General features: G+C 36.2%; 1 protein-coding gene across 1 annotated transcript; it reads right to left on the bottom strand.

Annotated features, from left to right (window-relative positions):
• Nucleotides 1-1131: 1131 nt before the first annotated feature.
• Nucleotides 1132-26140, bottom strand: LOC100791160 (alpha-N-acetylglucosaminidase). Its single transcript, XM_006581874.4, has 19 exons — nucleotides 25739-26140; nucleotides 25552-25628; nucleotides 23864-24078; nucleotides 23621-23742; nucleotides 22828-22916; nucleotides 22456-22550; nucleotides 22201-22282; nucleotides 13840-13946; nucleotides 13679-13709; nucleotides 12615-12732; nucleotides 12413-12460; nucleotides 11874-11983; nucleotides 11321-11423; nucleotides 4200-4298; nucleotides 3185-3295; nucleotides 2509-2738; nucleotides 2143-2380; nucleotides 1986-2064; nucleotides 1132-1460 (listed from the first exon to the last, which is right to left on the bottom strand). Exons 1-19 carry the CDS (start codon nucleotides 25949-25951, stop codon nucleotides 1186-1188), a joined length of 2442 nt encoding a protein of 813 aa, XP_006581937.1. The 5' UTR covers nucleotides 25952-26140; the 3' UTR covers nucleotides 1132-1185.

Genomic DNA, 26140 nt, shown 5'->3' with positions numbered 1-26140 from the left:
TGATTTTTATATATATAAAATAATCTATTTTAATTTTATTACTTAAATTATTTTTTTATTTATTTTACTGCGTCTGTCCGTAAGGATTCCTCAGGTGACGTCGTATCAGAGTATCACATTTTTATTTAACATATTTCTATTGACGGCATATATTAAAATTTAACATAAAAAACATTAAATAATAAAACAAAAAATTAATTTAAATAGTAAAATAAAAAAATGAGTTATTTTATATTTATGGAAAAACATATTTAAGCTAAATAATAATCCTACCTAGCAAAGAAATTTAAGCGTTCCAGACTTCAGATTGCTTGCGCGTATGGCATAGTGGGATTCCCACCAAAAGGACTAGCTACCTTGTCCGGGGTTGATAGTTGGCCAGATTCGGATATGTTCCTCTTTACTTTTCTCTCTTTTTTTAAGGTGTTTTTGGATGGGAAAAAAAAGAAAATAAATGGGAAAGAAACTCTTTACTTTTCTCTCTTTTTTGAGTGGAAAGCAAGAAAACAAATTTGGAAAGAAAATACTTGTATTTGGTTATAGAGAAAGATACAAAAAAAGAGAAAGAACTGTTAAATTTCAGAAACAATTTTTTTTTCTAATTCAAATTTTAAACTTTTATTTTCTTTCTGTTTTTCGTTCCTTCATTGCAAACGGACCAAAGAAAGCTGGGTACGTGATGTGTATATTCTAGACTTTTGAAAAGTTGATTTTTTTAATGCTGAAAATTTGATTTTTAAAAAATAATAGCGTTTGAAAACAACATTTCAAAAGCTAATTTAGAAAATTTGATTCAATAATAATAAAAAATTATATCAACCAATTAAGGTTGTCAGGTCGACAGAGTTTGCTTCACTGATTGTGCTTTAATTAAGTTTAAACAAATGCATCAATTTCCCATCAATAAATTATAAGATAAGGCTATTGGTAATTCTCCGCGTAACATATAACAGGAAATAGCTGGCACCGCACATTTGCCTACTTTATAGTATTTTGCAATTTGCACGAACTGGAAAGCTATAGTTTCCTTTCCACATTGGCAAATATTTTCAAAAAGAAAATTGGCATCGGTGTATCAGTGTATGGAAAATGAAAATCTAGAGATAAGTGAACTGGATTAACGAGATGGTCTTGGCTTCATATAAACATGTAAGCATAGTTTATAGAAATTTCGTTGATTTGCGTTCAGTTCAACTCCAGTACAAGCTTTGTTTCAGGATTGCTCAGGTTCAGGTATTTGTTAAAGAGCCACCTTGAAGTGTTTAGTGCATCTCCACTACTTTCCACTGGGAAAATATTCCTACGCTTTTGCCATTCATTAGTAAGCTTAATCCACTCCCTCCTCCATCCCCTTAGCTTGAAATCTTCACCACTCTCTAAGCTTTCTCTTAAATATTTGAAATAAATAGCAGCTCTGGGACCATAGTAATCATGTAGAAGCCCGTTCCAGTACTTGTTTCCTGTGGAAAGAAGTTAAACAACATAACTAAACATCGCAGAGCTTTTATTTTCCTTTCCTTCCAGAAAAGCTATTCATAAAGAGGGGAGTGATTACTATTTACAAAAACAAAAGACCAAAAAGCCTTTACTTTAGCCTTTACTTTAGTATTGTTGCAGCAAAGGCCAGCACATCCCCTATAGTGAATAACAAGTTAAATAATATACTCCCACCGGTCTTGAATACAAGTACAAAAGTTTCTTTTTTTTTTTTGTCTCAAATATAAGCAAATCTCAATTATCTGTCTTATTTAATGAGATTGTCTCTAAATTATCCTTCATTTAATAAGGTCAAAAACATTTTTTATGCTTGATATCAAAGTTCCAATGAATGATAGTTAAGGGAAAATGTTTATTTTTTAATTAGAAATGACACAATTTAATAAAGTTCACTAATTTTTTTAATAAATGTGACATGTGTCTTTTTTTGCTCATAATCAAGATTGGAGGGAGTAGCCGAGTAGCACGGTATCAACTGTTTTTCATACCATAGTCACGAAGCAGACTGGCTTCCTCATCTGAGTTGTCAAACCACATGGTGATTTGTGTTCTAGCATTCCACTCAAACTGTAAATGTTACATCAATAGAAGTATAAGACAGATGGATTGAAAAATATGCACCAATGATATTAAAGTATATCAAACCTGTCTCTCCTGTTCTTCATTTAGAGCTAGTTGCTTTGCGCTTTCTAACCAAGGTCCCAGAAGAAAACCATCATGGCAAGCCAATAGTGTGTCCAAATCTTCCACTAGGTCCAGAAATCTCTGGCTGAGGAGGGTCATTCCATGGATATCATGTGATTGATATGCCTCTATGACCTTAAAGAACAATTCATTAGCATATTTTGCCAAGACTTGTCTAGTCAGATCAACTAGGTCATACCTGAGTAAAGAATAAATATCATGGATCTGGATATTAAATCTCAACATATGGTAAGACTATTGAGTTACATTCAGCTGAGTTCTGAAACAAGAGCAAGAATTCTTGTATAGCCAACTTTTCAGTCTTACCTATAAGTATTGCATCTAGAAAGTTCATCTCCACTAGTTATAAATAGTTCCAATGCATAAATTACTTCAGAAGTTGGATACCATAAATGCGGTCGATCAAATGAATCAGTTATTTCCTTGATAATTGTTCCTGAGTAGGGCTTGTCATTGTGGTGAGACTGCTCATGCTGTACTGAAATTAAGGAAGGGTCAACATCTGGGAATGCTACGATGACATCTCTGTTTTTGTCCTGTTCCCATACACCAAGAATATCTGGTTAAAACTAAAATATGATATACTAATCTATTCATGATTAGTTAGGACTAGAACTGAGCATAAAATGTGCAGTTCAGATTGTCATTTGTGAACAAGTTGTCGGTTGGTTGGTCCGATTAAAGGAGAGAAAATAAGTAGTCAAAGCAATGTGATGTATCCTTTCTGTTTCTTGCTTTATATGTATCAAGGGCATAATGAAATACAACACCATTTTTGTTTTGTTAACATAAATGCATCACAACTTTGTGAGATAAGGCTTTGTTGTTGTATAAATGCATCATAAAGGGAAAGATACAGTAATAAAGGGAAGACAGTAAATGAGAAGCATTGAACACGTAATTACATAGGTCTTCTATTGCAGGAATAACTGAAAGAAATTACTAATCTGAAGCAGGTTATAAGTATCAACCAAGTACTTACATATGCTCCATCAGTGCAATTGTAAATGGTGTGATATAAGACGTTCCATCCCTCTTGTATTAAAGGAAGTGTCTGTCCATATCGTCTAGTTGAATACATATCAACCCATGCCTGAAAAAGGAATGATCATCATGCATTTCAATCTAAAAACATTATCATGTTAGTTAAGACTGAAGACGGATATATGAAATAAAAGAAGGGTTTTCTATCCTTTGAGCCTGATGTATAAGTAGTACTAAAGGGAACAAAATGGTTAGTTATTAATGGAAAATAAAACATTTTTACGTATTTGAAAGCATTTAAAGGATATATTTATTGTGCTCTTAACAGGTGAAAAAACACAAAAGAAAGCATGGATTCAGCGGAAGGTATGCACTGCTTACAACTTCAGATATTAACAGCAGAAACCAAACACACTTGTAAAGGACAAATGACAGAGCTATAGTAAGCTAAATTGGGCTCCTACTGCGGTTGTATCAGAGCTATAATGAACAATACATACAAGCATACTTTCCTGCATAATATATTGTTAAACCCAAATAACCTATCAGATATATCAAATAAAACTACCAAGAGGAATTGGGTAAAAACATTTGTCAAAAGAATATAGTATATTTACTATATTGTTCCCTTGGTTACGATGATTTTCTCAATGTTAAGGCAAATATATAGCTTCTGATAAAAATTATCTGCAAAATGGGGTTCATAAATATTCTATTGTTCTGTGAATATGTAATTGCATGCATGGGAGGAGAGAAAAAAGACAGAAAGTTGGAATTACATCTGAAGCCAAAAATTAACTAGTAGAGGTGGATAATTAAATTGGTGTGGTAGAAAGTTTCTCCTAAATGAAACTTGGCAAACAATAAAAGTACAATCTACATTCAACAGAACTGGCCACCCACAGTATGGGGGGTTCCACAGGTTACACAAGGTCCTCCTAGCAGGAGAACATAGGAAAACCATGAGTGAAATAAATACAATCTCTTGGCACCAAAGATTCTCTCACTTTTACCTTAACATCAACTTTCTTGTGCTGAAATGCCATTTCTGACATCAAATCATAGACAATGGGATTCTGTTCTATACCTTCCATAGACATTCCAACTCCAACCTTCACAAAATCAAATAGGTAACAATAAGTATTAAAGTATAAAAAATTATTAGCAGAATGACTTGTGAAAGTAATATCATCTCTTATATTTAGAAGGAATAATATTTTATTTTCTCATATAGAATTATGAGGTCATTGAACCTATATGTACATGAGTCTGCTTGCTATTTTAGGAAATATGGACAACTAATTCTAGGGAGACAAATCCCTATAATTATGGGATTTATTCTAAATACATAATCTTAGTATTAATAGCAATACACAGTTGTGATAAAAAATAAAAATACAATCAGGGATAAAATATAAACTTTCTTAAAATACACACTAAGTGACACGATTTTGACACTTCCCCTCAAACTGATGAATAAATGTTCTCCATTCCCAGCTTGGATATAATTCTTTCAAAGTTGATACAATTCAGCCCCTTGGTGAGTATATCTGCAAGTTGATTTTGAGTGGACACATATGGAGTGCAAATCAAGCCATTGTCTAGCTTTTCTTTGATAAAATGTCTATCCACCTCAATATGTTTGGTTCTATCATGTTGCACTAGATTGTGGGCTATACTAATTGCAGATTTGTCACAATATAACCTCATAGGTTCATCCCACCTTATCTTTAAGTTTTCCAATATAATCTTCAGCCATAGAAGTTCACATATTCCTTGGGCCATTGCTCAAAATTCTGCTTCAGCACTTGATCCAGCTACTACACTTTGTTTTTTGCTCTTCCAAGTCACCAAGTTTCCACCAAGGAAAGTGCAGTATCCAGTAGTTGATCTCCTATCCACAACTGACCCAGCATAATCAGCATCCGTATATGCTTCAAGACTTACACTCTTGTTTCGTTTGAACAAAATCCCTTTTCCTGGAGTCCCTTGTAAATATTGAACAATTCTAAGGGCAGCTTGTAAATGTGCTTCCTTTGATTGGTGCACAAATTGGCTGACTAAGCTTACAGCAAAAGCAATGTCTAGCCTAGTATGGGATAAGTAAATAAGTTTGCCCACAAGTCTCTGATACATTTCCTTGTCCACGGCAATATCCTCCTCTGCACTTCCTAACTTTATGTTTGGATCAACTGGAGTACTTGCTGGTCTGCAAGCTGTTTTACCTGTTTCTTTAAGCAAGTCAGTGATGTATTTTTGTTGAGATATGAAGATTCCTTTCTTAGAATGGGTCACTTCAATTCCCAAAAAATATTTAAGTCTTCCTAATGTCTTAATCTCAAATTTTGTGACAAGGCATTGACTTAACTCTTGTTGCTCCCTTTTGTCATCCCCAGTTACTATAATATCTAAATACACCAGTAATACTGTTACTTCCCTTAAAACTGAATGTTTGATGAATAAATTGTGATCACCTTAGCTCTGTTTATAGCCCAAACTTGTCATAACTTTGGTGAATCTTCCAAACCATGCTCTCCGGGATTGTTTCAGCCCATATAGAGCCTTTTTTAGCTTGCAAACAGTTCCAATAGCAACCTGTCCATCATAACCAGGGGGTAACTCCATGTATATTTCTTCTTCAATAGCAACCTGTCCATCATAGCAACCTGTTCATCATAACCAGGGGGAATGCATTCTTCACATCAAACTGCTGCAAGTCCCAATCAAGGTTTGTTGCTAATGACAATATTACTCTGACCGTGTTCATCTTAGCAACTGGGGCAAATGTTTCCAAGTAATCCACTCCATATGTCTGAGTGGATCCTTTGGCCAATAACCTTGCCTTGTAGCGTTCAATAGTCCCATCAACTCGATACTTTATGGTGTATACCCATTTACACCCGACTGGTTTTTATCCAGTTGGCAAAGTGGCAAGCTTCCAGGTCTTGTTCTTGTTTAACGCCTCCATTTCCACATCCATGGCTTGTTTCCATTTTCTGTCAGATAATGCTTCAGATACAGAGGAAGGTGTGGGTGTAGTGTTTAGGTTTGTGAGAAAGGTTTTATGGGTAGGAGAGAATTTTTTAAAGGATAGGAAACTTGATAGAGAGTAAAGTGGTTGTTGGGTGCATGTTCTAGTTCCTTTTCTAAGGACAATGGGAAGGTCAAGGTTTTGGTTCACCTATACTTCTAAAATTTCAGCAACAAACTCATTAGAATTATTTATAGGATTAGAAGATGTTACCTCATGTAATGATGGTGGACCAGATTCTTGGACATGGATAGAATCTGGAATGACCTTTTCTCTCCTTGAATATACCAGATTTTTTCCAAATTTCCCACCATTAGTCTTAGGTTGAGGTGCAGGTCCTACAGAATCTAGACTTCTTTCAGTTTCAGGTACAACAGCGCTAGTTGTCCCAATTTCAGGTTCAAATGTCATTATTTGGAAGCATTAGAGGTTCATCTCCCTCTATTACATTCTCCCCCTGAAGAAGAGGTTGCTTGAAGTAGCTTTCTTGTTCGTTGAAGGTGACATCCCTAGACACATAGAATCTTCTTGATGGAGGATGAAAGCATTTGTATCCCTTTTGTGTGGTTGAGTACCCTAAGAATACACACTTGACAACCCTAGGATCCAGTTTTCCCCTTTCATTACTATGAACATGTACAAAGTATACACACCCAAATATTCTAGGTTGGAGTTTATTTGTAGGGTCCAAGTGTGGGTAGAATGAGGATAGGACTTGCATGGAACTTTTTGATTCTAAGATTTTTTAGGGTAACCTATTGATTAGGTAGGAGGTAGTAAGGAGGGCTTTCCCCCAAAAATTTTTAGGGACATGATTTTGAAAAAGCAAGGCTCTGGTTTGGTTTAATAAGTGCCCTTTTTTCCTTTCTACAATCCCATTTTGTTGGGGTGTGTTAACACATGAAGACTCATGGATTATCCCTTCCTTTTGACAAAAGGAGTTAAGCACAAGATTAAAGTAGTCCCTAGCATTGTCAGACCTAATTCTCTTAATGTTGACTCCAAATTGATTTTTAATCATTGAGACAAACTAAAAAAAAATAGAGCTAACTTCAGATTTCTGTTTTAATAAGAAAACCCAAGTCATCCGAGTACAATCATCTATGAAGGTTAAAAACCATTTAGCACCCAAGATATTAGGGACATTAGCAGGACCCCATACATCAATATGAACAAGAGAAAAAGGGAAAGAACTCATCTTATTACTAATAGGAAAAGATACACGCTTGTGTTTAGCAAGCTCACACACCTCACAATGCAGACTCCCCACATTTAAATTCTTAAACAAGGAAGGAGATATCACTTTTACAACTTGAAATGAAGGATGTCCCATCCGACAATGGTATAGTTGAATTTTCTCTTTGCTGGTCATGGTGGATTCAAAGATGAGAGAGTGGCTTCTGGTAGGCATATTAGGATCTTTTATGTAGTATAGGCCATTCCATTCTCTAGCATGTCCAATCATCCTCCCCGAGTTCTTGTCCTGTAATATACAATAATTGCTATAAAAAACATTACATGAGAGATCTTTTGTGAGTTTTTGTATAGAAATCAGATTGGTTGACAGCTTAGGAACATGAAGGACATTTTTTAATGTTATGGATGGGCTTATTTGGGCCTCTCCTTGTCCTGCTGCAGTTATAAGGGTTCCATTTGCTGTGGAAATTTTCTGATTGCTAGGACATGGAGAATATGTGGAGAAGTATTTGGGTAGAGGGGTCATGTGGTCTGTGGCTCCAGAATCTAATATCCGGTAGTGGGTAAATGGTGTATCTGAAACATTAAGTCCAAAAGAAAATGGAAACTTACCAGAATATGTTAAGGAGCACGTAGCTGTGGGCTTCTCCAGTTTACTAAGGAAGGATCTTACCCTTTCTATCTCTTCATAATTTGGGTGAACAACCTCTTCGCTATGTCCAACATTGGCAATGTGTGCTTGCTCTTGTCCTCCCCCTTTTTTAGGACCTCCTTTTTGTCCCCATTCTCGACTTGGGAGTTTTCCATGTAATTTCCAGCACTTCTCCCTTGTGTGGCGTGGCTTGTTGTAGTAGGTACACCAGACTTCCTCATGTTTTTTCTCCATATTGGGAAATCCATTTTTCTTATGGTTAACAACCATGGCTATTCCTCCTTCAGCTATCATTGTTGAGCTTTCAGCAGTTGGGGTTTGGGGTTTCCAGCATCAGTTCTCGCCTGCTTTCTTCACTCTGGATGATGGCTATCACTTCATTAAGTCCTGGGACTTTCTCTTTTCCTAGAATTTGGATTCGGACCTGGTCATATTCAAAATTCAGGCCTACCAAAAAATCATAAACTCTATCTTGTTCAATGTACTCCTTAAGGATTGCTGAGTCTTCTGAACACCTTGCTTTTATGACTTGATAGTGATCCAATTCCATCCATAGGGATTTGAGTTGATTGACATATTCTGTGACTGATTTGTTTCCCTGTTTGGCACCCAAGGTTTTCACCTTTTACTGATTTCTGGGACCATTGAATTCCACAGCCATGCCATGATCATGGAGTCTTCTTCATCCCATGATTTGAACTTGGCATCCTTTTCATCAGGGGCATTATCAGTCAAGTGACTGCCTTTTTCTTTTCCCTTCAATATGGTCCTAATGAGTTGAGACCATTTAAGATAATTTTTTCCAGTTAATCGATAAGCAGAATGAATATTCTATAATTCTCCAGCAATCTGGAATTTGTCCCCTATTTCAGGAACAGGATTCACAATTTCAGTCATGGGTGAGATCAAGGCTGCGATGAGTAATGAAGGCAGCAATGAAGGCTGCGATAGGTTTCAAGGTTGCACAGCAATGAGGGCTGCGACTTAGGGTTTCAGGCACGGTTAGAGGCTCCTAAGGATCAGGAGCTCTGATACCATCTAAAATTTAGAAGGAATAATATTTTATTTTCTCATATAGAATTATGAGGTCATTGGACCTATATGTACATGAGTCTGCTGGCTATTTTAGGAAATATGGACAACTAATTTTAGGGAGACAAATCCCTATAATTATGGGATTTATTCTAAATACATAATCCTAGTATTAATAGCAATATACAGCTGTGATAAAGAATAAAAATACAATCAGGGATAAAATATAAACTTTCTTAAAATACACACTAAATGACACGATTTTGACATCATCTAGTGCATGATTCATATTCTGATGGGGAGTGAAGAAGATAACAGATTGAAAAGATATTGCTCATGTTGGGCAGACTGAGAAATGACACTTTTCAACTCAAAACAAGTCTGAACAGTAAATTACATCTGTAGATAGTAGAACTCAAAGTGATTATACATCTATTTATGTTAATATATGCACCGACTTCAAATTTATAAAACGTAATTGTCCAGGGTAACTAACTGAAAAATGCATAAACATATTTTTGAAGATGTTGGACAACCTCTCTCATGCTTCTGGTTACAGTATAACAAGAACAGCGGGTAATCAATTGAGAACCTATTTAGGCAAAGTTTGGATAAACATCTTGATAAACACTTATTGAAGAAAATGAATCAAGGTAACATGATTAAATTTCTCCCATAAGTTAAATCAACTAATACATCTCAACTTTTTTTAGAAGCTCTCTCATTTCACTTCTTCACAAGTTGATTTTCACTTGTAACTTGTAATTCTCTTACAAGTTCACAAGTTGATTTTAATTTGTAACTTGTAAGGGAAAATTGATTTCTTTTATCCCCTTAGCCAATGAGGCAAATTAATGAGTATTAGAATTAGATTAAAATATCTTATAGGAAGGGTGGTACATAACAAATTAGCTCAATTTATATTATTTTAGGGTAAGTGTTATATTCCTGTTAAGAATCTTATATCATTCTTAGGGATTTTATCTTATCTTATAGGGAGAGAATGATGCATAATAGAATTGCTGGAATGATCCATATGCAGGGCATTAAAATGGAAATGACAAGTTGGACCGGGCTGGCAACCTTTGATTATTTGCTGAGAGAATGCCTCACATTATATTCAATGAAGCACATGCGATCTTAGAAAGGAAAACTAGAACAACGCTCGTTAGCAAAAACAACATGGCAAAGAAGCCTGGTTTGTAGGGTTGTGCAAAAAAACCAGACAAATTAAACCAAACCACAAGCTAAACTAAATTACACTTAAAAAATCCAAATAATGTAAATTGGTTTCTTAAAGCAAACCAATTTCCTTCTTAACATATGGCTTGATTATCTAGTTTTAAAAACTAGTTTTGATTTTAAACCAATTTTATATAAAAACCGGTTTTAAATACATTTTCTTTTTTCAATATTCACTTTTCAAATTAGTTTTAAACCACTTTTGAACCATTTCTAAAATACGTTTTGGTTTTAAAAACCAATTTTAAATTAAAAACCAGTTTTAAAACTGGTTTTAAAATATAAACCAGTTTCGAACAAAATCCAGTTATATCCATAAAACCAGCTTGAAAACCGGCTCAAAACCAAACAAATATTTGAAAATGAACAGTGGTTTGATTTTAAAATTCAATCCATATATTTGGTTTTTAAACTAGATTTAGTTTGGTTAAACCAAATCATGCATACCCCTAGTCCCAGGACCTTGATTTTGCAAACCTAGCCTTTTTCCTTTCTCAGATTGCTCTGTCTTTAGAATCTCCACTATTAGCTCGAGCTGTTCTTGACTTTTCTCGACCAAAGTTTTATGTAGCTAGCCTAATATTTATGCTGTGTTAACAGCTCAATAAATTATTAGCTCTGAGGGAGACTATTAAAATATTTGTACAGTAACCTAGATTGAGTAAATATGTTAACTAGAGAGAAAGATGGTATTTTATTTTAAGATATTATGATGTAATAAGCTTTATTTTGTATGGAATCTTAGATCAGGATTAAGACTTTAGTGCCTATTGCTTAGCCTAACTTGAAAGATAGATATTGGTGTTTTATCTTTTATATAAAATCATAATCATATATAGTACACCAAATCAATTTAACATTTTATTAGTGTGAGCTGTATTCATCTTTGCTATTTTTTTACCAATCTATCCTCAATTAATTCATATAATCCAATAGTGAGAAACTAAATATAAAATTGGTCGCCAATAAAAATTACTTGCCATTGTTGAGTTATTACTTGTGCGTGCATCAATTGGGCCAGATGCTATTGCGTCTAATATCCCATACATCTCAATGTTTCCTGCAAAATTGTGCAGCATACACCTGACACGCATAACACACCAAATCAGTGAAAAGAACATTAAATAAATTTATTATTTATTTATATATTGATAATCTAATAAATACATAAATCAACTTAACAAATTTCAAAGTTCTAATATCCTGATATACAATTATAGACAAAAGTTATAACAAGCCACAGCAATTATTATCAAACAATTTGTAGGGAAGTCCACCAATTCTAGTTACTATATTCTTTTCATATACTAACAGTGTTGCCAATTATAAAATTAAAAAGTAGGTTTTTCTATGGATTACTGGTTTAAACTACTGAATGCTAGACTGAGCTAAGTTCCAACTTTTGATGCATGCTGAAGGTAATCACACAATATGAGAACACTGGAAAAATATATTATTTTATCCAACTAGCTTACAATCATCAACAGATGTAACATCTATTATTTTTATTTCATAAAATGGAAAATGACTTTCCAGATGTAGGGAACTCCATAAAACTGTTCTGAGGTTACCCAAATGGGTTTTACTTCAGCAAATAGGTCAAGTACCACCAGCTTTCCAACAGGAACAGAATGTAAAAGGGCCTGAAAACAAGAGTAAATAAGAATCATCATATATGAATGGTAATTAAGTTAGAAAAAATAACCAGGGTGAACACATAACTAGAAAGCATTGATACCGACTAAAAAATAGATCTGTCCACATAAGTATAAGGATGATTCAGGCTTACACAAGCACTGATGGAAGAAAAAAGGAAAAGGAAAGTTTTGAGTGGATTGCTAGTTACAGTCTCCATGCATAATGGAGATTCAAAGCAACAATTATATTTTAGTTGAAAAAACCATAAACATTGATGGAGCTTAATATAATTTAAATCCTTGCACACAACTACAAAAAATAAACTGTCAGAAAAAATGGTTTGCATAGCCAGATCTAAGACAAGCTTTGCTTATTTTAAGGTTTGCTGTGAAAACAATCAATACAGTTGGGAAGTCAAATATTATGAATATAACCTTCATTTGAGGAGGTCTCCAGAATGGATCATATGAAAATAGCCATCCCTGCATAAATGAAATAGGATCCATTAGGAGTTTGGTGCATGCGTGGATGCATAAGTCTACTTGCATGGAAATCTATGCTTATATACAAAAGCTAGCACTTAGCAGCATTAAATCAAGGTTAAACAAAACAATAATAAATAAACTTTTCTATCACCTGCATCAACCAAACAGCATCATCATCACCACTCTGCATTCCTTTAAAAGTTGCTGCACCTAATGATGAAATGTACTCTGGATCATCAACTGGTGGGGTGTTCTCATCAAAAGTATCACTGTAATCAGTCCAACATATTCTATGTTAATGAATGAGAGTTTCCTTTATGAATAGAAACTTATAGTAAGATGATGCATATGCATATAAACCATAATTCTGAATAGATATTTTAATGATAAAAGTACTAATGTCTTTACACTTCAGCACATTGATGGCAATTGTCTTCAATAAAATAAAAAATAAACGTTATCTAGTAAAAGGAGTAGCACTGGGGTCTGTTAGTTTTTTTATCTAGTAAAAGGTGTAATTTATCACCAAAAGTTGTTTTGTTTTTATTAGCCAATGTTAGCTTTTAGCTATTGTTAGAATGTTAGTGGGGGGATTTCAACCCACGACCTCTCCCCTCCCCTCCTCACTTCAACCCTTAAACCTTTGTTCCTAATCACCAAGCCAACCAAATACAAATTGTTAAACTTGAGAGTTAAAGTAATCTCATGGTCTCCTAGAAAAACTCAAACCATTGAATGGTAAGAGTTTACATATTTCAACATATCATTTAAAATACATAACTGTATTCAGAACATAATTTAATAGCATATTTACAATTAATATTGCATATTCTAACTTCATAAGGAAAATGTAAGTAATAAAGTAAAAATGCAACTTAAAACTTGACTAACTATTCTTAATGAGAACTTCATTTTTTTTCCATTTATCACAAACCTTTTTTTCTAATAATATTGATGAGAAAGAAAGAAAAAATTTAAAAGAATTAAGAAAGAAAAAAAATTTAAGAATATGCAATATTATCTAAGGACACTACATAGACCTAAGTTAGGTCACTTAACTAAAGTCATTGCTTGCCAGGAGGGACACATGTTGAGTTAAAAGAATAAGTGTTCCATAAATTTTCCTTCTACCAAAATACAGCAATTTGTGCAAATATGTAAGCAATGAAAAGTTAAAATATATATTTTAAAATAGATGAGTAAAGAAAAACTTACCAGTTGTATATGTGGCTGGTTCTTCCATACTCTGGGTGAAAAGATAATCAAATATCACAAACAATTAAATTGGTATCTGGATATTTATTACAAAATAATGCTGCTTATATTACTGCGCCAAGCAACTAAGCCATGAAGTAAAAAAGAAGCATTTATATCACCTTGCAGTTGCTTCTCAATGAATGCTTTCCCGATCTCAACGAACAAAGAATCAGTTGCATCAAGAAGATAGGTGCAGCACCATTTGAGGTCATTCTTGACAGAAAACCTATAGCAAGATGAAAAAAGGGGTCAATAAAGTCTGTACAGTGGGTGCTTATGGATGCGGATATGACATGAAATTGATACAATTACAGGCTATGATGTCATCTTTTAATGTTTTCGTTAGCTCCAGAGCCATGCCATCATTCAGGGTTCAGGCATCATGAGAGTTCTTCTGATTTTAATGTTCTAGATTAAGTTGCACATACATATGTGATTTGTGTACTCTATTCGACACAGCTAGGTTCCCTGTTTTTCTTCAGTTTTGTTTTCAGAGATTGTTGGAGTTCAAGAACACATTAGTGCTGCATTTTGAATCAACTAGGTTTGCTGTACAAGCCTGGCCTGTTAACAATATTTTTTTTGGCTCAGCAAAAATAAGTATATATATAAGAGTACCAGAGGTACTAGAGATACATGATGGGGTTAGGTAGACATTTGGTTCCTATGAGCAGACCTGAATCAGTCTGGAAAGGGACCAAAGCTAGGCAAATTTACTGTAAGGGGTTAGTTTTAAAAACTATTTACCATTCAGGGTCTGTTTGCAAAGTTTTAACGTAGGGGGTCTGTTTTTTATGGATCCCGCAAGTGGCATTGGCGGGATGGTTGTTCCGCCATCTGCAATGGCGAGAGGATGGGTGCCGCCATTGAAGATGGCGATAAGCTTGCTTACCTGGAGCGTGACGTGGTGATCTCGCCAGTTGGAATGGCGAGACATGCTGACCAAGCCCATGCCGCCACTAGGAATGGCAGGACATGCATATATATTTTACCATTTTGCTTATTTTGTTACAAAGATATATATGACTCCTGCTGAAAATTCTAACTGTTTCCCACGGCTACAGTGCATTTTCTATCCTCTATCAAACCAGAAATCATGTGAAATGAGACAGCAAAGAGATAATCCTATAGATTGCCACGATCATATTTTGAGAAAAGGTGATGCGAAGCAGATTCATATCACATTTCTCCTTTGTATATATGGATTATTTCCAAACCTTCTTATTAAAATTGAAAACGACAACTAACAAGAAATTGTTGTCTGTTACAACCTAATAGAGTTGTCTTAATTCTAAGCTGAAGCACTTTGTTTCAATAAAATTCCTCTTTTAATATTATATTATTTATTTTTAATTTTTAATAAAAAATTTAATCTTTTAAAAAATTATATCAGTTTAAAACTAACGCCCGTGCTAAATACTAGTGCTCCACATTTCACGTGCATGCTTGTCGTTTGCCAATTTGCTGTCTTCTTTAATAATTTAATGAGAAATTATTAGATTTATGGTAAGTTTGGATGGAAGGAAAGAAAATAAAGAAAAAAAATAGAGTAGCAATATATTTTATTTTATTTGATTGAAGAAAAAAAAAGAAATAGAAGAGAAAATATTTTGTAGAGACAAAAATTTAAACTTTTCTTTTTTTTCAATTCAAATTTGAAAATTTTCTTTTCTTTTTCATTTTATTTCCTTTAGGGAGGTTAAGTCTTCACCCTTAAGGAAGAAGAAGATCGAGCAGGTTACCTCACAATTGTGTAAAATTATTAATCATGCTGCATAGAATAAACCGTACCAATTAAGAAGCTTTTATAATTCTTCTGCTTTGCTTTTTGGCGAAGGTCCAAAAGCCAAAAAGCTATTGTTATGTGAAATATTTTATCAGCTAGTGGCATGTCCCGCCACTAGCACAGGCGGCATGCTTGTCTCGCTGAAGGAGCTGGTGAGATCACCACATCAGCAGGTGTCTTGCCCGTGCCACTAGCGGCACGCTCCACACTCGCCATTGCAGATGGCGGAATAGCCATCCCGCCATTGCCACTTGCGGGATCCATTGAAAAAACAAACCCCCAACGTTAAAACTTTGCAAACAGACCCACATTGGTAAATAGTTTTTAAAACTAACCCCCTACAGTAAATTTGCCACCAAAGCTACATAGTTACAGTAAAATATACTACCTAGATCCTATATCTGCTACCCTCTCCTGTTCACAAAAACCGTCTCTTAGGTTGCTCGACCATTGATTGAAATGTATTACAAAATCTTTCTCCATAAATCTGAGCCATGTCCAGAGTAAAAATACTGCATCATCCATCAACTTACTTCCATTGAAGGTCTCATTTGAGAAAACTATCTTGTTCCTCTGCTGCCAAATAGTTCATGTTAATGCTACCCACCAACACTTCCATCTATTAAACCTTATCCCTGCATCCAACCCATGGCCATGCTGCAGAAAATGTTGTCTCGGATTTTGCGGGAAGGCGCCTGAGATATTTACCCAAGACAGAGGCTCCCACCATAGAGGTACAATTTTATTGCAGCTGAAAAAAAGGTGAGCTGCATCCTCCTCCTTGTTCCTGCAGAATGGGCATAGCAGGTCATTGATTTGTACATGTCTCCTTTGCAGGTTTAATTTCGTTAGCAATCGGTCTCTAATTAACCTCCATGCAAAAAAAGATGATTTGGTTGGGATCTTTAATTTCCATAAATCGTCAAAAACTCCATCTAAGTTCTCATCCGTTGATTCCCCCATCAGCATATTATATGCACTTTGTGTTGAGTATTGGCCATTTGGGTCAGCTTTCCACACCCAATTATCTCCTCTATGTGGCTGGATTAAAACATGTGCTACATCCACCAAGAAGCCGTCAGCCATGTCGACTTCATTATCAAATAAGGGTTTCCTCCATGTGAAATTCCATTCCCAGCCTGCATCTGTGTGACTGCCTAGCTGCTGAAGGAGGTGCTTTTGCTAACAAGAAATGCGATACACCCTAAGATATTTTATCATTACAGATACATCATCACCAGTCCAGCAATCCTCCTAGAATCTGGCCTTATCTCCACATCCTACCCTCCAAGCTATTCCATTTTGAAAGGCAGAGCCCTGTTGCGGTTGGTTAAACATTGCCATTAGGTCCTGCCACCAAATAGATTCATTGCTGTCTCTTGTTCCTTCAGCCATGCACCTCCAGCCACCATATTTAGAATCCAGTATCCTGGCCCATAATTCCCCATGATGCTGAAATAAATCCCACCTCCATTTTCCAAGCAGTGCTATGTTAAATGTCTTGATGTCCTTTATGCCTAGACTCCCCTTTTCTTTTGGAAGACACATTGTATCTCATTTAATCCACGCAATATTCTTTTGCTCAATTTCACCTCCCCATAAAAATTTGCGTTGAATACTGACCAACTTATCCACTACTAAATTGGGTATCCTGAAAAATGAAAAGAAAAAGATGAGAATGGATGTTAGGACTAATTGTATAAGGGTCACTCTCCCCCCGAAAGAAATGTGTCTTTGTTTCCATTTTGCTAGCTTTCTCTCACACTTGTTAATGATAGGATCCCACAACTCACAACGCCTAGGGTTTGCCCCAATTGGTATACCCAAATAGATGAATGGTATGGACAACAGGTTGCAATTCATGTATTTTGCAGCATCCTTCTTCCAATGGTCCGGTTTCCCAATTGTCCCAAAACAACTCTTTGCAAAATTAATTGAGGCCTGATACAAGTTCAAAGCTCCTCAGAATGGCTTTGGTTGCTTGACATTTTCCATTGATGTCTCACCAAAAAATATAATATCATCAGCATATTGTAAGATGCCGACTTCCACATTGTTTTTCCCCACTGAGAATCCACGGAATAGATTCTTGTAATAGCTTTTCTCATCAATCCGGTTAGAGCTTCAGCAACAATATTAAACAATAGGGACGCTAATGGATCTCCCTGCCTGAGTCCTCTTTGTGGGATGAATTCAGCAGAGGGGCTTCCATTCATCAATACTGAAACAAAGGCAAATTTAAGGCATCCCTCAATCCATTGTATCCACTTAAGGCAAAAGCCCAGTCTCAGTAACATGTATAACAAAAAATTCCAAGAGACAGAATCATATGCCTTTTCGTAATCTACTTTGAACACCATGCATGGCTTTTGGCACCTCTTTGCTTCCTCCATCGCTTCATTGGCTATAATTACGTTGTGCAGCAAGTGTCTGCCACCTATAAACGCGGACTGTCTTTCATCTATAATGGTTGGCATTACCTTCTTCAACCTTTTTGCTAGCAACTTGGCCACAATCTTGTACATACAGCCTATAAGTGAAATCGGTCTGAACTCATTAAGATTTTGTGGATCAGCCACCTTAGGGATTAGGGCGATAAAAGATGCATTGCAGCCCTTTAGGAAAATTCCATTGACATAAAATTCATCCAAAAATCAAATAACATCAGGTTTTAAAAGCTGCCAAAACTCCTTGATGAACTTAAAATTTAGTCCATCTGGGCCTGGGCTTTTCTCGCTTCCACAATCCCATACAGCCCTCTTTGTTTCATCCTCATGGAATCGCCCCACCAGCATGTCATTTTGTTGTTGTCCAATACTGTGAAATCTGACTCCATCCAGGTCTAGTCTGCATTGCTTAGATTCTTGAAATCTTTGCAAGAAAAACACCCGAACTGCCTCTTTCACTCTTGTCGGTTCCTCTACCCAGGATCCATCAATCAACATTCCTTTCACTGCATTATTTCTGCCGTTCGAATTCATCAACAAATGGAAATAAGGTGAATTGCAGTCCCCTTCTCTAATCCATCTTGATCTTGTCTTCTGTCTCAGTAACGACTCATGTGATTGGGCAGCTAGCCATAAATCTTCCTGTAACTTTTTCCGAGTCATCAGTTCTTGGGAAGATAGCTGTTTATCACTTGTAACTTCTTCCAACTTGTTTAAATCAACCTCAATATTTTGAAACTTCTTGAGTGTGTCACCAAATTACTCCTTGTTCCATATCTTCAGCCTCTCCTTGAGTCTTTTTATCTTCTCTTTGAGCACAAAACCCCCCCATCCCCTTTGCTGAGTGCTTGACCAACATTCCTGAACAGTTTTCCTGAATGACTTGTCTTTAATCCAGCAATCAAGGATCCTGAAAGGTTTGGGTCCCCAGTTGACATGTTTAGAGCTGAGTAGAATGGGGCAGTGGTCTGAGAAGTTCCTAGCCAAAGTGAATTGTGTACTTCCAGGCCATTTAGTAAGCCAATCAGCAAACACAAGAATTCTGTCCAATTTACTCTTAGCTAACCCATTTGGTCTGATCCAAGTAAATTTTCTCCCCACACTTTTTCTTCCAAATCCGCAATCCAGTCATTGAACTCGCTGACATTCTTATCAACCACCCCCCTCTAACAAACGCCCAGTCTTTCTGATGGGCTTCTAATATTGTTGAAATCTCCCAATATGCACCATAGGCCTCCAGGACTTAAGTTTTTCAGCTGCCTGATAGAATCCCATAGAACTCTCTTGTTATGGATATCACATGGTGAATAGATGTTGACTATGTGAACTTTCTGAGCCCCTTGTTTCCACACCCCTTGCAGCAATATAAACCCCCTACCACTAACCTTCCTTTCCATTTTGAAAACTTTCTCACTCCATAAACATAGGAGTCCCCCTGCTGTATTTGATGTAGGTTGCATTTCCCAACTGACTTCTAGGTCCCCCCATAGTGCTTGGCACACTGTCTTCTCAATTTGTTCCTTCTTAGTCTCCTGAATGCAGAGCAGGTCTATTTGTTGTTTCTTAACCATTCTCCTAATTGCTGCCTATTTCACCCCCTCCTTAACCCTCTCACATTGTAAGACATGATATTCATGGGATAATATTCCTATTTCCCAGTCTCTCTGGCTCTGTCCTGTCTCTTTTCTCCATGGCCCTTAATCTTTCAATGATTTTGTCATGCTCTGTCCCAATTGTCACCCCAATTCTTTTGCCATATTCCATTGATATGTTGCCTCTTCCAGCTGGTCTATGCTGACTCCATTATTGATTGATGTTGCTTCCCCATTTTCATTTTGCATTTCATTTTGCACTGGTGCTGCTTCTGTGAATATTTTATTGCCATTGTTGCCTGTTTTTTCTTTCTCCAGGTCCACATTATGCTACTGTTGGCTGTTTGAAATTTGTTTTAGTAGTTATGCCAAGCCTCTTGTCATTTGCACCACCCTGGGCCAACTGCTTTTTGCACCCCCTGTTTCTCGAATACACCAGCCAAGCACCTGTATTCTCCTTTTTATTATTTAGTGGGCTGGACCAAATCTGTTGTGGTGTTTCAGCACTGGTGCTATTAGTAAGGCCCACTAAATTTGTGAGCCCACCTCCATCCACCTCTGGGTCACGTGCTTCATTAACTTTTACTATGTTTGACTCTGCCATGTCATGACACCCTTCAAATTCAACATTTCCTTTTTGGTGAAAGCATTGTGTCGTTGCTGTCGTGTCTCCACGGCTGTCGCCATACTTGTTTTGTGCTCTGCATGGTTCGTCATCTCAGGAGCTGATCTCTGCCACCACCGTGGACCGCGCGGCGTGTTTTGCCTCGTTTCTGTGCAAGTTCTCTGACCCGCATGCTTTCTGATTGTGGCAATGTGCCCACTGACCATGGTCATTACCCAGTGGTTTCTCCACTTCGTTTGGACCGATGGGTAATGATGTGTTCCCCTGGGTTGAGAACCTGTCGTTCGAATTGCCGGTAAGCCTCCTCGGCGCAACTTCATCTCCCGCCGCGCCTGCCACCTTCGATACTGGAGTTCCGATGTCGCTGTCGTCGAAGTCGATTTACTCCGAAGACCCAAGGCCACTCCTGAATCTGCAATTGCACTTTGCAGCACCGTTCCCATTTTCTTCCACTATATGGACTTTGTATACCTCCCCGCCAATGTGCACGTTCATTGTGTGTTGGATTATGGGCCTCCACGAGGTTCTGATAAGTACCCTTGCCCTATCCAACCTCCAAAACTCTTCAACGTCATCGTCCACCTCCACCATGTCCCCTATCGTTGCCACAATCTTCTGGATTTGCGCCATGTCCCAAGCTATTAACGGAATGCCCCAACATTGAACCCAGACCAGTTTGTGTCCTGTTCACATCCTCAGGTTCCATTTCTCCAGCGAATGAAACAAGGAGGACCCGTTTATATCCTCTTCCTTGGTCAACTGTTCTGCTCTGATATCAGTGAGGCCAAATAACAGCACCATGTCATCCCCTAGGTATTTTGGCATAACATCTGCTCCTACGTCCCACAAGATTTCATCCTCAAGTCTGTCGAATGTTGCCAAGTTCTTCAACCGGCCCACCCAGGCATCGTTGAACCACTTCTTCTCCCCCGTCAAGATTTCGATCTGGACCATTGATTGTGATCCATCGTGTCTGTAGAACACGTTCTCATAAGTCCACCTTTGCCCTGAGTTCCTGGTGTTGGTAGCCACCACCGTCGCGCACTATATCGAAGGTATCCTATGCTGTGGTTGCCTTTGTCCAGCTGCTTCCGTTTCATGTTTGTCATCATCTGCCTGCATTTTGATTTCTTTTCTGTATTCTGCCTTTCTCGTCATCTCTCTCCCGTACTTTGGAATATTCGCGTACAACTTCAATCCTCCAACCATAATGTTATCCAAATGCCTTTCCAGGCTGCGCTCATCAGTCACCCCTCTGAACCGCACAAAACCGTACCTCCTACCACCTTTGTTTCTCTATTTAGAGATAAAAACCTCCCTCACATCCCCCCACTTTTTGAACTGGACCCAAAGATCCTCTTTTGTTGCATCTTCTGGGAATCTTGTAAAATAGAAGGATGAGATGCCGGATCTCTCCCTCCAATTTGCCCGAGTAAAGCGAGGATGTTGTCCATCCTTATGTCCGACGTAGTTGCGTTGGGATCCTTTCTCTCCCACTCTCCACCTCTCTCTCTACCCCTCCCTTTGTTCCTAACACTTACCCACTCATTGTTTCTCTCTCTCTCATTGTTTCTCTCACTACTCATTCTCTCACTAGAATCAAAATAAGTTTGTTAACAATATTGAATAAAGCAAAATCAAAGGCTGCAAGGATTCAATACAGTCATCATGATTGATCTCAGGGATTGGTAGTGGGTGTTAAAGCCATAAACATCTTTATTATTAAGCATTACCAGCCTAGGAAAGTTGTCTATTTTTTAGGGTGTAAGATGACATTATTACATTTCGTAGGTTGGTTAAGAGTGCACAGGTGCTAAACATACAAGTTAACTGATTTTCATTTTTCTTCACAAAAGGACCTTTCAAGGGCATTGTCATTGATACTTATCAACTTCCCAATATTCTTAAAGTAATATCCTATGGCTGAATCTTCAAAACAGTGTCAGTTAAATTCTTAAACCAGTGTGGTTGTTTTAGAAATAGATTAATAACATTCAGGTTAAATTCAACATGTACATAGATCTACTCACCAATTTCCCAACCGTGTTATTTTTGCTGATGGAAATATATGTTTCAGTGCAGCAGGGACATTACCAGAAAAGGCTGGCAGGACTGAAAAACAATTATTCAGTATTTAGAAGTTTTACTTCCAGAAATGGACTTCAATCAAAAGAGTATTGCTATTATTTGTCACAGGGTATTTTGTAGTTTGCATAAAGATCAACAATAATTTATTGTTGTAAGTTGGATGAGTCAATATTAATGACAATGCTGTAATGGGGTACCTGGTGTCATTCCAAGCTCAAACATTCTGGCTAGAATTTTCTTCTGTAAGATTAATTGTTGATCAAACCAGCTCTGTGGCAGTGGTCCACCCCATCTGGAATTGCATTATCATTCAAAATAGATAACATATTCTCTAAAACTATGACATCCTGATCTAGGAAAGATGACAATGAAACTCAAGGAACAGAGAAAGAGGTTTTGCTAAAAGAATCAAACATGACAATTTCACAATGACACTGAAAGGTTTGAGCAATTACATATGCATTATTCTAGTGTCCACCTAAGTTATTTAAATTTCACTTATCAACATTAAGCTAAAAACAAGTGAATTATTAAAGTGAAACAAGAAGCCTGTGAATTCTACCACTCACCCATGTAAATTCCCCATGCGGGACCAAGCAAGGAATGCGGGACCTCCAAAGAAATCATCCAAATCAGAAGTGGTCATGTTAAATTTCTCCTGGAAGTTGAACATAAAGTCAGCTATCTAAGTAATACTTCATGGAGCAGAGTTAAGATGTACAATACCCGTGATAATTTGAACAAACAAGCCAATCATATAGTTAAGGTGCTGAATCAAGCTGTTCATCTTTATATCATTATTAACATCAAATGATCAACAAAACTGACATCAATTTAGATGAAAAAACTGATTAATTTAGTCCTTTCTTAGGACATCATTTTAGTCCCTGGAAATGACAAAATTGATCGACATTTTTAAAAACCATGATTTCCATTTTGTAAAAACTAACTAAACCGACCCCAAATCCTTTACAGACCAAAATAGTATTTCATTTATTTATTTATTACTACAAAAACCTTCTTCAGAAAGTTTCTGAGTGATAAAGTGTGCTTTTTGCAGGTTGAGTTGTGCAAAATCACGTTAAAGGACCAGCCAACGTGATTTTAAGTAAATGTTCACAGTTTAATCTCATGTTAAAGAATTGATTCAGAGCCCCAAATTGATTTTGAGTTAAGCAACTTTAGGTAGCATTTGCATTGGATAAAACATTTTATACAAAGTTTTGCTACTAGCTTCCTTCTAGAATATAAACACCCTTTGTAAAATCACTTTTGCAACAACTCACTCTAACACACAAAATGTTACAATGCCAAACCCAAACCAATAATTAATTTTTAATGCAAATTGGCAAGAAAAAAGACCTGGAACACTTTCTGCCAGATAGCCTCTTGTCCAGTAAACGCAAGCGGCAAGTTGACACCATGCAGGACCATCCAGTCAATTTCTCTTTCCCATCTTTCCCAGTCCCACCAAGCGAAAGAATCTTCCAACACCAGATAAAGTAAAATGAGATTATGAAACCACATGATGAAAACGAAATGAAATCTTGTGACATCAAATTCCACATGACATGACGAAGACTCGAAAAAGAAGTAGTAGCTTACAGCTAGATGTAACGGCGTTTTGGTAATAGCTCCACGGAACAGGCCTCTGAACAGAGACCCCTGCGTGGTGAACGCGCGGGAGAAGAAGTCCCACATTGGGTACGGAAAATAGCTGGGAGCCACCGGTTTTGTCCCATGAAATGTGGGAACCGCACCAGTGCTTGAGGTACCAGTGCAGACCGGCCACAATGTCCACTCCAGTTGTGCCTTCAATCCTGCTTGGGGATTCAAAATGGTCATAGGGGCTTACTGTTTTAGTGTCAGTAGTCTCTCAAATTTTTAAATATTTTTTTTGATAAATTATTTTTTTAGTTTCACACACAATAAATTAATATTTTATAATATTTTTTAGTATTTTTTTTACAATTTTATAATAATTTTAAAATATAAATTCAAAAGGGACTACAAAATAAACATTATCACAAAATATTAATTTATTACATCATGAAAAAAAAAAGTAATTTAACAAAATGTTGTGACAAGAAAAAACAATTTTAAAATTTAGAAACTAATAATAAAAGGACATGCACCAAATTCAACAACTACAGTAAGCCGTAATAAAATGTTAACAGCAAAGCAGTAAACGCTCTTCTCTCAGGTAAAATTCATGTTGCCCCTCTAGTAAAAGAATTAATTTTTTGGTCTAACCAAGATTGTGCTTCTTATTTTTATTTCATTGACACTCAACTAATTTCATTCCGCCGAGTTAATATATTTTAAGATAAAATCATATTTTTATATAATTTCATGTCTAAATCAAAGATCAAACTCCAATTTTAATTACAAGATTCAAGTATTGAATCAATTGTATCAATCAATTGTATCAACAATTTTTGGTTAGTAAAAAAAAAATCCTCTTGAGATTTTATACAACTTCCATAAAAAAAATAAAAACTCAATTGAAATGGTCTCACTTTATTCCCTGTAAAAGAAAGGTATAAAAGAAGTTAGACTATTAAGCATATTTCTCCAGTTTGAAATTTAAATTTTTTATTTTAATGTGGTCCCTTATTACGATTTTTTTACTAGCATATTGAATCCAGAAAATTTATAACAAGTTAGACGCACTATTCAATCAACCGAACAAAATTCCTTCGCCCTCACTGTAATTTTATTAAATATACAAAAGACTTATTAATCAATTATATATTATAATTGTATAATTTAAAATTAAATAAAAATAAAAATTCAAGTGCAGATAAAAGGAGTAAAAAACTTTTTTATTCTTAATAATTATGAGTGGAAGTCATTCTAAAATGAGAGAAAAAATATAAATAATAAACTAAATGAGAGATTGAAAAAAATAAAATAAAAGTCTCCCTCCCCAAATCATGTATTCTATATTATACTAATATATTCAACTAGTAATTTTTTTTACAGATATATTCAACTAGTAATTAACTAGTGTATGAATTACTAACATAATCCTAGCTAAGAATCCACTTAAAAATGATTTATAAATTAAAAAATTTAATAACAAACTTTCAAAATACAGAGACATTTTAAAAAATATCTAAAATAATTTAGGTACCTACAAATTAATTGAGATTTAAGTCAATAATTAATATAATACCTAGTAATTAGTTTGCTTAGGGAGAGGGTTATCGTTGACTATGTTTGCTCTCAAATTCAAATGAGAAACACTCCCTCTCTCACTTTGTTAACTAAGAAATTCACAAGTAACATACAGGATTTGAGGATCCCCTGCTTTTGTGAAAGAAGGATGGTTTTTTATCTTGAAGCAATATTCACCACCGCATTGCTTCTGTCATAAACAAAACATTGAAAAGAAAAAAAAGAAACTCAATAACTACTTCTGTTACCTAATCAAGAATCAACTAAGCAACAACAATAACAATAAAAGAATAGAGATACCTTGGAGAGTATCCGGAATTCGAAGCTGGAGGAGTGAGATGGCAGCAGGCGGAGAAGAACGCCGCGCGCGGCGGCTTCTTGGACCGAAGGGGGAGCCCTCTCGCGGTCTTGGATCCGAATAAGGCGGAAAATGGTGTCGATGCCCGCGCCGGTGGTGGAGGAAGGGAGGAAGAAGATGAAGATGAGAAAAATGGCGGGAAATGGAAGCTTCATGCTGATGGGTTCTGAGAGTGGAAAGTGGTAGCAGAGAAAGAAGAACAAGAAAAAGAAGAGATTTCTGGTGGAAGGAGTTTCATCCGTAAGAGACAAGTTTTAGGTTTTAAAAAATTAAGCCGGCCTAGACAGTGGAAGCTAATGCTTTGCAATGAAACGACAAGTATTAAGGTGGCAATTTTGTTTAGA

This window comes from Glycine max, chromosome 6, assembly GCF_000004515.6.
Source record: "Glycine max cultivar Williams 82 chromosome 6, Glycine_max_v4.0, whole genome shotgun sequence".
Taxonomy (NCBI): Eukaryota; Viridiplantae; Streptophyta; class Magnoliopsida; order Fabales; family Fabaceae; genus Glycine; species Glycine max.
Note: the sequence above shows the minus strand (reverse complement) of the source record. Positions and strands in the feature narration are given on the sequence as shown.